Source organism: Solanum pennellii, chromosome 3, assembly GCF_001406875.1.
Source record: "Solanum pennellii chromosome 3, SPENNV200".
NCBI classification, from domain to species: Eukaryota; Viridiplantae; Streptophyta; class Magnoliopsida; order Solanales; family Solanaceae; genus Solanum; species Solanum pennellii.
Window position 1 is genome coordinate 58,784,745 of NC_028639.1, and position 15,300 is coordinate 58,800,044.

General features: G+C 33.4%; 3 protein-coding genes across 5 annotated transcripts; 2 read left to right on the forward strand and 1 right to left on the reverse strand.

Moving 5' to 3' along the window:
• The first annotated feature begins 1,558 nt into the window (after window positions 1–1,558).
• Window positions 1,559–6,247, forward strand: LOC107014678 (probable inactive receptor kinase At5g58300). 2 transcript variants are annotated; one of them, XM_015214702.2, is made up of 3 exons: window positions 1,559–1,745; window positions 3,759–5,182; window positions 5,416–6,247. In XM_015214702.2, exons 2-3 carry the CDS (start codon window positions 3,907–3,909, stop codon window positions 6,045–6,047), a joined length of 1,908 nt encoding a protein of 635 aa, XP_015070188.1. In that variant the 5' UTR covers window positions 1,559–1,745; window positions 3,759–3,906; the 3' UTR covers window positions 6,048–6,247. The 2 variants fall into 2 exon arrangements, with proteins under 2 accessions (XP_015070188.1, XP_015070187.1); XM_015214701.2 differs by lacking the exon at window positions 1,559–1,745 and adding an exon at window positions 2,397–3,546.
• A 1,317-nt stretch (window positions 6,248–7,564) lies between these two features.
• Window positions 7,565–9,025, forward strand: LOC107012475 (thioredoxin H4-1). Of its 2 annotated transcripts, none has more exons than XM_015212330.2 (5): window positions 7,565–7,662; window positions 7,929–7,995; window positions 8,221–8,346; window positions 8,423–8,545; window positions 8,626–9,025. In XM_015212330.2, the coding sequence occupies exons 2-5, from the start codon at window positions 7,975–7,977 to the stop codon at window positions 8,773–8,775; spliced, it is 420 nt and encodes a 139-aa protein (XP_015067816.1). In that variant the 5' UTR covers window positions 7,565–7,662; window positions 7,929–7,974; the 3' UTR covers window positions 8,776–9,025. The 2 variants fall into 2 exon arrangements, with proteins under 2 accessions (XP_015067816.1, XP_015067818.1); XM_015212332.2 differs by lacking the exon at window positions 7,565–7,662 and adding an exon at window positions 7,730–7,834.
• A 132-nt stretch (window positions 9,026–9,157) lies between these two features.
• On the reverse strand, window positions 9,158–13,346 carry LOC107012474 (serine/threonine-protein kinase AtPK2/AtPK19-like). The gene is made up of 7 exons (XM_015212328.2): window positions 13,204–13,346; window positions 11,356–12,276; window positions 11,042–11,124; window positions 10,838–10,958; window positions 10,463–10,636; window positions 10,039–10,143; window positions 9,158–9,639 (listed from the first exon to the last, which is right to left on the reverse strand). The coding sequence occupies exons 2-7, from the start codon at window positions 11,989–11,991 to the stop codon at window positions 9,367–9,369; spliced, it is 1,392 nt and encodes a 463-aa protein (XP_015067814.1). The 5' UTR covers window positions 11,992–12,276; window positions 13,204–13,346; the 3' UTR covers window positions 9,158–9,366.
• Window positions 13,347–15,300: the final 1,954 nt, after the last annotated feature.

Sequence of the window (15,300 nt, forward strand, 5' to 3'; positions counted from 1 at the left end):
ATATACAGTAATTTAATTATAGATCAAAGATTTGTGCAAGTCCTATTAGATATGTTAAAACTGATTAACTTTTAGGGAAAAAGATAATTCTGATTTGAGTAGGCCTTAATTGGTTAGAGAGTCGTGCTGATAACGTGTGGTAAAATGAGAGCAAATATTATAATACTAATTCGGATATTCTAAAGTAATTGCTTGAGAAAACAGAATTTTTTTTAAATAAAATCATTCGTTGCATAATTTATCGTTCGTTGGTGTGAGAGGGAGGATTAATGCCTATCAAGTTGGTTTTTGAAATTGTAGCTCAAATCGACGGGCTTGTTCTTCTAGGTAGAGATAGGGAAGACTTAGCTTGTTCTTCAAAGAGAGAGAATTAAAAAGGAAATACCCGAACTATCCCTTTTAGTAGTGAACTTTGTGTTAATTTTTTTTGAATCTGTAAGTTGAAGAACTAAAATCACTTACTTGATATAATTGAATGTTAATAATGCTAAATTAGATAACACAAAGACTAAAATAAGTATATAGTCTTAACACAGAGAATAAAAATATCGTTTTTCCTATGAAATAATGTCGTACGAATAGGGAGGGGATAGTCGTATTAATTGTGGGAGGTATAAAAAACAAAATTATAGGCGTTGGGATTTAAAAACAGCTAACGGTGACGCAAGTGTAGGTGAAGAAAACAAAACGGAAATACGTCGTTATTATATTGACCATGCCCTTCATTAATTAACGTTTCGTTCGGTTGGAAAATATCCGTTACATAGTATATAGTACACTTTGCCTTTTGTTACATACATTATGCATTTAATTTGTTACCTAATTTTAGATTATCTCAACAAATAATTCATTTATACTTATTAATACATCAACCGACACAAAGATATATGTAAAGTATGTAGATATTGCAAAAATAAAATAAAATAATATTTAGTATTTTAAATAAATAATTAGATATTTAAAAATTATAAGAAAAGTATTATAAATTACAATTTTTTTGCATATCAATATGATTAAAAAATACATCATAAAATTTTAATCAAAATTTTTATAATTTAACTCTAAAAAAAGAACATGACAATTAAAAATGGACAAAGAAAGTAATATTTAGATATAATTTCAGAAACTTCCTTTTATATTTCGATCTATAACATTCACCTCTTCTATAATTGATGACACTACATTTGCATCCCTTTACTTTTAAAAATAAATTATCTTTCAAAAATTAATATAAATTTATTAAATCATAAATTAATTTATAAAAAATAAAAAATAAAATATAATATTATAAATCATAAAAAAAATTGTATATTATAAAGCGAAACCTCGCGATAACTACTTTACTAGTACAATTTGTTGTTAATTCGTTTGTAGTAAGGTACTATACTTTCTCTTTCAACAGCTTACTGTCTCTAATAAATGTAATGTTGGCTGCCGACATAATCGCTAAATTCTTTTTTTAACGGCATGCGAAATACTAATTATGGAGAGCTTTAATTTCTTTACTTTCTTTTTTTTTGTTTAGAATAATACCGTTGGGGCCTCCTCCTTATTTTCAAATTCCAAAAATTTAATTCAACAATTAAATTCTCTATCTCTTTATTTTTAGCTATATATTTAGTAACTTACCATCAAATCCTGATTCTTTTCTCTTTTTTTTAATAGATTGATACTCTCCACTCTTTTTTCAGATATAACTAAATTCTCCTTCCATTCTTGGCTTTTTACAACTCCTACAATTCAGTGTGAGTTTTTTTGTTTTGTTTTATTTGATAATCGTGTGGTGTTTGGGCTATCTTTACCCACTCAAAAATGATGTTTTGATTATCATTTGAATTATGTGGATTTGAAACTAACAATTCTCTGTTTTTTATGTCATTATCAATGCATTTTTATTATTTCGAGGGTCTATCGAAAATATTTTATCTATTTGTATGTCTTAGAAGATAGAGGGTTAAAGGTCTGTGTACACACTGGTTCTCCTCGGATCCACTTGCAGGATAACACTGAATTTCTTGTTGTTATTGTTAATCATAAATTGTGTGTGTTTGCTTTTATTAATCAAAAGATTTATCAGAAATAACATCTCTACTGAATAAGATAGGATATCTTCTCAAGCCCAACTTTGGGACTATATTGATTATGTTGTTATTTTTGACATCCCAAAATTTGGTTTTTTTAATGCAATTATTGGTGTTGCTTAACAAAGTCCCATTGTTGATGGCACAAAAAGAGGGTACTTTGAGATGTTGGTAGAACACTTTTTTAGCATAGAATTCCATCTCTTTAATTCTTTGAATAAAGGAGCAACCATTCAACTTTTGCTTTTACTTTATTTTGAATTTTTTTTTTTTTTGCTTTCTGGGGATCACTTTAAATTGTGGGGATCACTTCTTTTTTTCCCCTTTTGACACTCTTTAGCATTACACTTCCTTAGTGTAGTATACTTTCTTTAGTTATTCAAAATTGTTAATTATTTTTCGATAACAAAACATAATTACCAATGAATAATGCACAAAATTTGTTGCTGTACTTGCTCTGCTAGCTGGATAACTGTACCTAGCAGTATTCTTTTACTTTTCTGCATTGAAAAGGTCATGGATGATATCTCAGTCCTTTCAGATTTGCTTAAATAATGAAGCTTCAACTTTTTGTGTGATGCTACATTTGTTTTACATATACAATATCAAATCTATATTATCGTTAACATGCCTAAATATTGTGATTCTGATAGCTTTATATTAGTGGGCATCTGTTTTAGTACTATTCGAAGACCATTTATCGATGCTAATGCATCTTCACCTCTAATTATACACATAAAATACTTGGTGAACACTTCTGAAACTTCCTTAAGAATGTGAATTAACCAAAGTTTAGTTTGTTGTAATGATTTGTTTATAATGATTTTTCATGTTGTCTATAGTATTTTGGCATGACGTCTTCACTTCAGTTATGTACTTTTTGGACTGCTTTGAACTGTTTTTTCCTTGATTTGAGGGTCTATCAAAAATAACCTCTCTACCTTGTCTGCTTACATTCTGCCCTCCTCTGACCCCACTTTGTGAGATTACATTACTTTCAAGAGTTTTTAGTAACCGAAAAAGACCCTACCACCCATTCTATCTTTGTTTTGTCAGTAAGGTGGGGAGATGGAATTTATGCTTCACTCTTTTTCTCTCAACTACTTTGTCCAAGTGAAGAAGTTCGTATAAATCCGTGTTTAGTGAAAGAAAATTTTACTAGTATATAGTTTCAAGGTTTATGCTCTTGCTTTATAGTGAACATCTTATAAAAGATTTAAAAAGTAATTGGCACCTTGCTTTTTAGTGGCCTACTATAGGGGGAAAAAATGACTTTATTGCCAAAAGGACTTTAGGCAAAGTATGCAATAAATCCTCTTCCAACTCACTTTGAAAATCTGTCTTCAGTAGTTCAATCAGTATCTGGATTGATCCATTTTCAATAGGAATAGGTAGTAAATCAAATGAAGTTTCCCTTTCATTGAACAATACAACTCTCACATTCCTTTCATGCATATCATATAAGGTAAGCTGCCATATATTTTAGAACTAAAAGTTAGTAAGGCAAAATCTAGGCTTTGTTCGTTCTTTCGCAATAACCAAATTAATTTTCTTTTTCGTTACTTCTTTAGCTGATACTATTTCTGGATTGTATAGTTTTCTTGCATTCTGTTAAAGCTTTTTCATTGTACTTGTTAATAGTTCTTATAGAAATCTGATTTTATCTCCCTTTCACAGTGGCTAATGAGCTGCTTCCTCTAAGCGGAAACGGCTGAATTTGTCTAATGCTCTTCAAAAGTGGTCAAGGAGAGAGGGAAAAAGTGAAGGACTGCTGTAACTAGGATCTTGTTTTTGCATTTTTGTCAGTCAGATCAGTGAAAACATAATGAAGCTCCAGTCTTTACTGGCAGCTATTGTTTTTCTTATTTCGCTGCTATCAGTATTTCTTAATGTTATAGCTGATCTTGATTCCGATAGACAGGCGCTACTCGACTTTGCAGAATCTGTCCCTCATATCCGAAAACTCAACTGGAATTTGGCTCTCCCTGTTTGCAAATCTTGGGCTGGTATAGCTTGTAACGAAGATGGAACGAGAGTCATTGCAATCCATCTCCCTGCTGTAGGACTTTTTGGTCCTATCCCAGCTAATAGTATAGGCAAGCTAGATGCTCTTAAGGTCCTTAGTCTAAGAGCCAATTATCTTAATGGAAGTGTTCCTTCTGATCTCCTTTCGATCCCGTCTCTCCAATCTGTCTACCTTCAACATAATAGCTTCTCTGGTGATATTCCTGTTTCTTTATCTCCTCGTATTGGTGTACTAGATCTCTCCTTTAACTCATTTACTGGAGAAATTCCCCCCACAATCAAGAACTTGACGCGATTATCTGTGTTGAACCTTCAGTTCAATTCATTGACAGGAGAAATCCCCAGCCTTGACACCCTCAGGTTAACTAACCTGAATTTGAGTTACAATATGCTAAATGGCTCCGTTCCATACCCCCTCCAGAAGTTTCCACTTACATCATTTGTAGGAAACTCTCATTTATGTGGGACACCTCTAAATAGCTGTTCCTCGAGCCCGTCACCTTCTCCAGCAGCTGATAACTCTGCAATCCCTGAAAAACAGAAGGCTGTCCACTCTAAGAAACTAAGTACCGGAATCATCGCTGCCATTGTGGTAGTGGTTTCGATAGTAATGTTTCTCCTAGTTTTAGTAATCTCCTTCTGCTGCTTGAAAAAGAAAGTAAGTCATAGCACTAGCATAATTAAAGAGAAGGTGGCTAATGCGGGAAGGAGTGAAAAACCCGAGGACTTCGGAAGTGGTGTGCCAGATGCTGAGAAAAACAAGTTGGTGTTTTTCGAAGGTTGCTCTTACAGCTTCAATCTGGAGGATCTTCTTAGAGCTTCTGCTGAGGTTCTTGGTAAAGGGAGTTATGGTACAGCTTACAAAGCTGTTTTGGATGAGGCAACGATTGTGGTAGTGAAACGGCTGAGAGAAGTAGGGGTTGCCAAAAAGGAGTTTGAACAGCATATGGAGATTGTTGGAAGGGCTGGGAGGCACCCTAATATCGTTCCACTCCGCGCATATTATTATTCCAAGGATGAGAAACTTCTTGTTAACGAATACATGCCTGCTGGTAGCTTGTCAGCAGCCTTGCACGGTATATAATTGCTAACCTCTACCTAATCTATGTATCTCAGACTCTCCAGAATGTTGCTGCACTCGTGTCGGATCTTCCAAGAATGCACTCACTACTTGGAGGATCCAAAATGCACTTGTCGACATTCTTGAAGAGTCCGAGCAACTAAACTTTTTTCTTGCACATTGATGGCTTTGATCATCAGTAATGATTCATATGCTTTTATTTAACGCACTCTTGATAATGACTGACAGATAATCGATGTACTGGAAGAACTCCACTAGATTGGGATTCAAGATTGAAGATATCTCAGGGAGCAGCAAAAGGAATTGCCCACATCCATACTGAAGGTGGTGTGAAATTTACTCATGGAAACATCAAGTCCTCGAATATACTCCTCACAAGAGACCTAGATGGATGCATTTCTGATTTTGGCTTAACACCTATAATGAACTACATATCATTCAAATATAGATGTGCTGGTTACCGCGCACCAGAAGTTATTGAAACACGGAAAGGGACACAAAAATCCGATGTTTATAGCTTCGGAGTACTACTCCTTGAGATGCTAACAGGTAAATCCCCTCTCCCATTACCAGGGCAGGATGAGGTAGTTGATTTGCCTAGGTGGGTCCGGTCCGTTGTTAGAGAGGAATGGACTGCTGAGGTTTTCGACGTAGAGCTGTTGAAGTACCAGAATATTGAAGAAGAGATGGTGCAGATGCTTCAGATTGGACTAGCTTGTGTAGCTAAGGTGCCTGATATGAGACCAGCTATGGGAGAAGTAGTTAGAATGATTGAAGAAATTCGACAACCACAAGGTGAAACGAGACCTTCCTCGGAGGACAGCAGATCCAAGGACTCTAATGCACAAACACCTGAATGAAAAATGCAGTTTTAAGTCATTCAGCTTTCAATTCTTGATCATTTTAAGAATGCAATTTATCTCCATTGCCAACTTTTGCATGTTTCTTGGACATACAAGTACTGTTATTTTTATTTTATTTTTTCATCTTGATGTAATATCTTCAATAGAAACTTATCAGCTCAACATAAATGAGAACCTTTGTTTTCTCTATTTTTGTTTACATTAACTTTGGTTGTACCGTTAGGACAAGTATATCCCTCAATTTAACCCCCTTTAATAAAATGCTCCTTTTCCTTTTTAGTCCATTGTGACACATAAATTGTATTTTGGTTGGTGACATATCATAGTTCCATTTTGAAGCTGACTCACAATTCACAAACAACATATTATATACAAAAAGTGAAGCCAATTTAGCAAAGCAAATGTTCAATTAGAAGTGTCTTTTCAAATCATTTGCTTCTTTTTTACGTTTTTGTACGATGTGTGGACTATGGTAAAGTTCATTTGTTCGCACTGTATGAAATTTGTGTCAAAATCAACTATAACGTTTCAAGATATTAAAAACATAGGTCTTCTTCTTCTTCCTTTTTTTTTTTGGGGGAAAACTTATACGAAATAGCAAACATCTAGAGTATATATATTATGTAATATAGTTATAGTTTTGATTATCTTTAATTTGTGGTTAAAATTTTGTATTGCTATTCGGTATTCTAATTGTATAAATCCAATATTTGTATATGCTTAGCACCTTAACTATTTGTATACGATTTATGAAAAATTCATAATAAATTACTCTATTTGTAGTTTTGAAGCAGAGTTTTGAAAAATTTCTAAATGTATAAATTATACTTACCATGTTTGTATAGTCGCAAGCAATAAATACAACCGGGCAAACGAAATATACAAAACAATAGCATCAATAGCAAACAAAACTATAATTATGGAGCACAATTACCAAAACTATAAATATATAGCTTTATTAAGAAAATTTTCTCTTTTTTTTTTATCAAGAAAAGATTCGAGAAAATATTAAGATTAGTGTGTTTAAAGAAAAACATATCCACTTTGCGGAAAAAAATAGTTGACGCTTAATAAACTTTCTGACAAATAAGAAAAAATTTCCATATCAAATTAGTGTCAAAAACACATTTAAACTATCTCATTTTTTTTTTATAACTAAACTATTGATAGTGTAAGTTTCATATCTAAATTTATTTCTTTGTTTGTTTATAAAAAACTTAATAATTATAAAGAATATAATTTTAAAAAATGTAAAAATCGTTAAAATAGGAAATTCTCTCTCTGCCCCATGTTAGTTGATTGTTTTCTTTTTTATAATATCATAAATAAAAAGACAAATTTACTAATTTACCCCTTAGAAAAACTAGTCGGAAATTTTACAATTAAGAAAATATGAACTCTTTAAAAAAGAATTAATACCAAGCATAATATAGGAAATTTTCAATGTAATAATTATTTTTTTGAGAAGATGATAGAACTAATATGATAGGAGTTAGTTATGTAAAAGCACCAAGTCAGGAAAGCGGTTATTCATTATTCATTTGGAATTTTTTCATCTTTCCCTTTTCTCTTTTTCATCACCATTTTCGTCGCATTCTGTTAAATTAGCAAGGTGAGTCTGATTCCATTTCTTAGTCAAATGTTATTTCATATTCATCCTCTTATTACAATCATACATTGTTTTTTTGGTTTCAAATTTCTATCTTCTTCTGTTTCTATGGAAGTGGAAATGGTGGTTTTGTGAATGAAATTTGCCCTATATTTTTATTTTGATTGAAAACGAGGTATTATTTTGATTGATTAGAAAGAAGGAATTATATTTATTGGGCATATTATGTATGAATGAATGAGCATGACTTTTTGATTTGCTACTTGTAGGGCACTGTTGTAGTTCTTCCACTGGGGTTCACTTGCCCACCCCCTCATGGGGCAGTGCTGGACTAAGGTAATCTATCAAAATATCTACTTGATTTGCAATTTGTAGGGGGTTAGTACTAGTCTCTTAATTTCCAATGCGCGTTGTTGTATTTGCTTTTAATCTTTCTATGCCTTCATATTTATCAATGCAACCCTGCTTGGTGTACATCTTTGCTGTTTTCATCCCCCTCTGCCTCCCCTGCTTTTTTCTTGGTTCTATTCGTAAGTAGGAAAAACTGTCCTTCTCTTGCAGGTAAGTAGTCAAGAAAACAATGATGTCCCTCCCACTTTTGATCTTGCTGGTGGAAACATTTGCCTTGTCACATCAATGGACAAGTGGGAACAAAAAATGTCTGAAGCCAATCACACTGGCAAGATCGTAAGTTTCTCATCATTTTTCTTATCAATATCTTTCTATCCTCAAATAAGTAACACTTTACTTTGTCTTCCAACAGGCGGTGGTAAATTTCAGTGCGTCATGGTGCAACCCATGTAGAGCAGCAGCACCAGGATATCATGAACTTGCTCATAAATACACTTCAATGATATTTCTAACCGTAGACGTGGATGAGTTACCTGTATCTTTCCTCATTCTCTTTTATTAATTACAACTCCTCCAAAGTCGTCTAAACTCATACACATTGTTAACTTGATGCAGGAATTAAGTACTTCGTGGGACATAAAAGCTACTCCAACATTCATTTTCTTTAGAGATGGCCGTCAAGTGGACAAACTAGTAGGCGTCAAAAACCAAGAGCTCCAACAGAAGTTGATGAATCTCGCAGAGTCTACAAGGTCCCCAGGATGATAATACTGTTGCTTCGCTGCAGTAGGAAAAAATATGAAATTCTGAAACTCTGGTTTTGTCGCGTTAATTTTGCCATTTACTGCTGCTGTAACAATATTCTTACGTGTTTCTATGTATATTAAGCCAAGTACTGGGATATAACGAAGTAAAAATTTGCAGCTTGGAAACTATTGCATAGGCCTTCTGTGTTGTTAGGGTCAACATTATCTCATATAGTTGGGTTAAGACCTAACAAAGGAGCTTTTCGCAATTAAGGTTTTAGAGAAATTTTTCAACACAGCATGTTCAATGGACCTTCCAAACTATATGAGATACTGTTTTCTGATATAACTCATTTGTACAAGTCACAATATAGACACTTCTTACTCAATACTTCCTCGTGTTGTGGAAAGGTAGATGACAAACATAGAGTTGTAAGCCCTTGGTAGGGTTCTTATACAAGCAAGTATTTCCAACATAGTTATATATATACATCATAAGAACATTCCCTATAAGTGTCTCAAGAAGTAAATAGCAGGGAATTAGAAAAAAGCTCCTATGCCTCGGAAACCATGGTAGGGTTAAGAGTGAGAGAACACACGTGATGGTTAATTATTCTGCTGGCCGCACATAACTGAAATCCTTGAAGGGGTTATCACCAGATTTTGGACTAGCAGCAGGAGAATCTAGCAAAGGCATGCTGGTCCATTGCTCTTCAAAATTGGCAATACACAGCTTCCCTGAAACTTGGGGACAGAAACTTGGTTGAATTTCTCGAGCATCTAACTTCTTCCAATAGATAGACTTGAACCATTTGTGACTTTTTATCTCATCACTACCTATTGATCCACAGCCAAGGCGCTTGCTTGCATCCTTGTGTAGCAGCTGAAGAAATACAAACACATAAGATTGATAACAATCCTCTAGTTTCCACATTTAGCACGGTAGATGGTATTTACACATTAGTTGATACATAACACTATCTAGTAAGCAGTAGGGCCTTCCAAATTATCTTTAGCTTTGTATCCCAAGTAGAATATACAGAAGTGAGTCGTAGAGCAGCTCAACGAGGTTTGGTTTTACTGGTAAGATGAAATTTGATCCTACTTCTTAGTAGAATTAATTTCTTCATATATGGCATAAAAGTAGCATATAATAACATAAATAAGTGATATGTGATCTGAAGCATTTAAATGGACCAGCAAGACATGAAGTGCCTGCTATATTAAGATATATCAGTTAGTCGGTAACCACTCTCATATCATAGAAAGAAATGTAGCTTACCCCTTTCAACAATGAATGTGCATCACTAGACAAAAATGCTGGCAGCTTAATCTTGTCTTTTATGATCTTTTGTTGAACTTTCTGTCGGTTCCCAACAAATGGAGGCTGAAAAAATCCACATGAGGAAAAGATTAGGTTACTGAAATACAGCTTATCTAAAGTAAACATATGAAGGATGTATATTAAGTGAGAAATATAAATGTTAATGAAGTCATAGAAGAAGTTATGACAGACGATTGCATTAGTGTACAATAGCATAGACAACAAAGTTACATGATATGTGTAGACCAAGTGTAAAGAGAGACAATGATTTCCTTAACTTTGAACCTACTGATAACTAGAAAGCTTTATATTTTTTTACTACTGCTGCAACCGACTGAAGGAATTCAAAGTTAAGGGCAACTTATTAAACAAAATAACAAACCTTTCCTGTCAGCATCTCATACAATAGAACTCCCACGCTCCACCAGTCTGCAGCCTTATCATGACCTTTTCCAAGAACAATTTCAGGTGCCATATATTCAATAGTTCCACACAAAGAGTTGGATCTCGTGTTCTCATCAAATTGCTTAGCAAGGCCAAAATCAGTCAGCACTACCTGCAGCAGCCATAATACAAATTCAAAAGGTCAATGGAGGACGCCCGCAAATGATTCCAAATCCTTGTGAAACCGAACAACAAAGTTTTTTCAGTTATCCACTAATAGAACTAAAAACTAGTCCATGGTTTTTCCATGAAAATCAAAAGGAAGTAACAAGAAAGCAACGAAAAGAAGGGTTGTGGAAAAGGGATATCTTACGTGCCCATCAGCATCCAAAAGAATATTTTCTGGCTTAAGATCCCTGTGCATTATGCCATTAGAATGGAGGTGAGAAACAGCAGAAACAATCTCAGCAGTGTAGATGCGTGCCAAATCCTCCCTGAAAAGAATTAAGTTAGTTTGTTACTTGAACCACAGTAGTCCTAGATCTTTTAGAAGGGGTATTTCATCATGCATTGCTACCTGAATAAGCCTTGCCTATGGAGTTGAAAGAAAAGGTGTCCTCCGTTAACAAAGTCAAGGACAAGGTATAGTCTGTATTTGGTCTGCATTAAGAGGAAATAAATAAAGAGAAATCAATAACACTCAAAAGTTTCATACAATGTAAACTACACAGATACATATTAAGGAAACAGAGGGTGTAGTTCACAGCTAAGAACCAAGTTTGAGGCTTTAAATTCCTCATCGTAGTGGGCTGGAGTTGCATAAAATGTATGCAAGTCCAAAAAGCTGTTATAAAGAGATCAATTTATATAAAACTGAAAGCAAAGCATCACCTGGAAAGAGTATCTGAGCTGCACAACAAATGGATGATCTATTTTTGTCAGTACATCCCTCTCTGTATTCATATACTCAGCGTGATCTTTCTCCAAAATCTTATCTTTCCGCATAACCTTCATTGCAAGAATTTCAGAAGTCCCAATCTTCCTCACCTGATATACTTTTCCAAATGCACCTTGTCCAACAACCTTTAAGACTTCAAAATCATTAAGTCCCACAGATCTTGGGGTATTAGCATCAGCATGAACATCACTTTTATCAGTAACAGCAGAATCGGAAGTAGCTTCTTCAAGATGATCATTGGTCTCTCCACTATCACCCTCAACAAGCTCTAACATGTGTTCACTCTCACGAAGTGTGAGTTTGCTAAGCTTCAACGATTGACTGACATAGTTTGTCGGACCAACAAAGGAATGAGAACGGCTATAAATTACAGCTGGTTCTTCATATATAAATCCATTTGTTTCCGACATTGCAACATTCTCAGAGCTCAAAACTTGAGCTGGAGCAGGACCAAATATGTCCGAGAAATCCATATCAACATCATCAAGTGATACAACTTTGGGGTGTTGCAATGGGAGCAGCACGTGGTTGTTGAAAGGCTTCCCAGTTGGTTGTGTAGCAGAAACCATTTTCCAATTGAGTTACACAGGGAGGGAGGGAATACAGTAGATCAACCCCAACTTCTGCACGGCTACGGGAGAACTACCCTTGAAGGTCGCCTCACGATAGCCTTGAAAAGAAGGAAATTCTCAAATACAACAAGTGTTCCGAAAAACTGGTGGAAGAGGCTGACCAAAATCCAGAAAAGTGAGCTGTTCTCGTTTCCCGCTTTACAGGAAAGAGTGGCTGCAGCAGTGCTTCTCGAATTCATGAAGAACATGCAAACCATGCGGTGTTTATTAAACCAAATACCCCTGGAAGGTTTAGAAGAGAACTGTCAGTGTATCTAGCGAGCGAGAACAACATTGACTAGTAACCTAACATTAAAAAAATGCTCACAGGATGTTAAACAAACAAAGATGAAACAAGATGAGAAGGGAATCAAAGGGAAGTAGAAACAATCAGTCGCAGGCGTCTGGACAAAATAGCAAAACTCAATGATTCCGACTTAGTTAAATGCAAATTTCATTCTTTTAAAAAGTAAATAGTGTAAAATCTGTATGAATTGTAAAAAACACATTAATCATCTCTTATAACCTTATGCAAAGGAAGCTGAATCCTTCAATTGGATATAAATTCCAACACCCGTTGTCAAAACTATCTTAATAGTGAATTAAACCTACCTATGCTGATCACATCAATATCATCAACCAAAAAATTTTAAATGATACTCCTTTCTTGGTACAGTTGAAATTTGGATATTCAACCTTTATATGTCTTCTAGATAGAGTTGTTAATTATTGTGATTTTTTTTACATAATTTTCAAATATATATACATATATTATTTCAAAAAAGTTAAAGCTTCTATGTCCGAGAAATTTGAAGGTAGGAATTCCAATTATACCACATAATTGGGACAAAGAGGTAACAATTGATTAGCTAATCTGATTTCAGTACATAACAGAAACCCTTAAACCTATAAAAATCTCACCCTACAACTCCTGATTCCCAATCTGAATCACGAATTCAATATGCATATAAGTTGAAATTTAGCTTAACATAACCACAAATATAGCAGCAACAGATGATCAATTCCTCAAACAAACAACAAAAATCAAATTTAATAACTCAACCAGAATAAACACAAGAAAATCAAATACAGAAAAACACTCATGCATAATCAATAAAACAGTTAAAAAAAAACTCCAACTCCATGGAAGGGAAATAGATGTAAATTTACCTGATTGAAATAGCAGAAAGAACAGAAACAAAAGAAGAGAGACTTATATATGATGAAATAATCCGTCGCGTGGCCGCTTATAACCAACTTTGGAACCGAAACTTATTCCTTTTACGTATCGATTTTATATTAGTAATAATTTAATTTCAAAATATTTATTTTACTTTTTTTTAAATTTCGTATCAAATCAAGTTAAAATTTATTTAAAATACGCTTTGCGATCGTGGATGACGTGGCACATTTTTAGTGGCTGTTGGAATAACGTCCAGCTTTGGATCCGAATCAAAAACAATTTTTTTTTATTTTAAGAAAAATATTTGGAAAACGTTGGCGGCATGCCAACTCAACAGTGCATTATTTCTTCACGGAAAGGTTATACTTATGTTTACTTTTATACCCTCGGCACGATTATCGAGGAAACCTCTCCTGATGATCTGAAATTAATAATGTGTTTTGAAATTATGGCATATTCCAATCCCCAAAAGCATAACCTTTTCTAATATACAGTTGTACACGTACCAAAATAAGGAACAACCTTTTATTTGGATTAATTCCTCACCTCATAAAATAACTTTTTTTTTTTTTAAATTTGTGTGTGAAAATAAAATTTTTAATTAAAAAGAAATGAAAATTTAATTAGAATCGTAGATGGTTTTAAGAAGTCAATTATTTTTTAAAAAAAATTAAAAAAAGTTAATCTGCTTCTCTTTTTAGATTTTACTTCAGGAACAATTGCAAATCATATGATTGATAAATCAGATGACAAAAACTTATACTAAAAATTAAAATATTATTATATGAAAATTGACCCTCTCAATAAATAAAACTCTCTAAACGACTGTGTTTGTAGATTCTATTGTGTTCTAAAGAGGGGTCTTCAATTTATAGAGTTTCAATTTTTCTATCAAAGAAATAATAACTCAAATATGAAAGAAAATTATATGTTTCATCCGCAAAAAATTTTTAGGAAAATACTTTGACTTTTCTTTTAAGGAAAAATAAATTTCAAATAACGTAAAAAAATAAGAAAAAAATCTTAACGAAAATGAGTCACGATAACAAATGGATCATGAACTAATTCAACTCAAGTTTGTTTGGGTCAAAATGGATCAAGTAATGAATCATTACTCAACCAGTTCAATTTTACTAAATTTTAATTGTTTTATTTATTCTTTTTTTTTTAAAACAATCAGTACTTAATAAAATTATTATTTTTCTTCAATATAGATAGATATGTATAACATATCAAATTAAGGGGAAAAAGGTCTTCTTAAATTATTTTGATAAGATTTTTCATTTGTCAATTCAGCTACACATAAATTAAATAGGGATAATCGTATGAAATGACAAACTAATAATATAAAATAAATACAATAACTATCGTTTGATTTATTTGTGTTCCATAGCAAACTGTCTGCTAGTTCCTCTCTCTCTCGTATTCTCGCTCGCCACTCTCCCTCTCTCGATCGCTTTATACAATTTGTATAAAGCGAGAGAAAATTGTATATACACATGTAAATACCTATATTTCCGTCCTATACAATTATAATTATACAATACAAATATTTCCTTGCCCAAGTCTCTTTTGCCTTTCTCTGTTTCTTGTTTTATACAATTCGATTCAATTATATATTCCCTGCCCAAGTCTTTTTTGCCTTTCTCTCTTTCTCGTTTTATACAAATTCAAATTGTATATAATTTCTTTTTTTCTCGTTTTATACAATTCAATTCAATTGTATACAAATTCAAATTTTATTCAGATATACAAACACATCTTTGATGTGAACTTTGCTATTCCATCAAGACTCAGGTTTGCTAAATGGAAACCGTTATAGGTGAATTCGAGATCTTTTGCAGCTGCACGACCTAATGGAACATGAAAAAGCAAAACAAGAAACTGAAAAATCATGGCAACAAACAATTTCTCCATGTCTCCTCATAACTCTTCTAAGATAGTTCTGATAATAATGTTCGTCGGGCTACTTCATACAATCGCAACGAGTTATACAATTACTTCTTTGTATATATGTATAGCGAAATAGGCATAGCTTTCAGTTGTATATGTATAGCGAATTATATATATATATGTTTGTTATG

What these genes read in the sequence shown, in the direction of transcription:
- LOC107012475 (XM_015212330.2), top strand. Translation starts at nt 7,975, where the DNA reads ATGGGGCAGTGCTGGACTAAG. An exon ending in TGGGGCAGTGCTGGACTAAG is followed by an intron (nt 7,996 to 8,220) that starts GTAATCTATCAA and finishes CTTCTCTTGCAG; the next exon opens with GTAAGTAGTCAAGAAAACAA. An exon ending in CCAATCACACTGGCAAGATC is followed by an intron (nt 8,347 to 8,422) that starts GTAAGTTTCTCA and finishes GTCTTCCAACAG; the next exon opens with GCGGTGGTAAATTTCAGTGC.
- LOC107012474 (XM_015212328.2), bottom strand. Translation starts at nt 11,991, where the DNA reads ATGGTTTCTGCTACACAACCAACTGGGAAGCCTTTCAACAACCACGTG. An exon ending in CATAGGCAAGGCTTATTCAG is followed by an intron (nt 10,959 to 11,041) that starts GTAGCAATGCAT and finishes AATTCTTTTCAG; the next exon opens with GGAGGATTTGGCACGCATCT. An exon ending in CACATTCATTGTTGAAAGGG is followed by an intron (nt 9,640 to 10,038) that starts GTAAGCTACATT and finishes GTATTTCTTCAG; the next exon opens with CTGCTACACAAGGATGCAAG.
- LOC107014678 (XM_015214702.2), top strand. Translation starts at nt 3,907, where the DNA reads ATGAAGCTCCAGTCTTTACTGGCAGCTATTGTTTTTCTTATTTCGCTG. An exon ending in CTTGTCAGCAGCCTTGCACG is followed by an intron (nt 5,183 to 5,415) that starts GTATATAATTGC and finishes AATGACTGACAG; the next exon opens with ATAATCGATGTACTGGAAGA.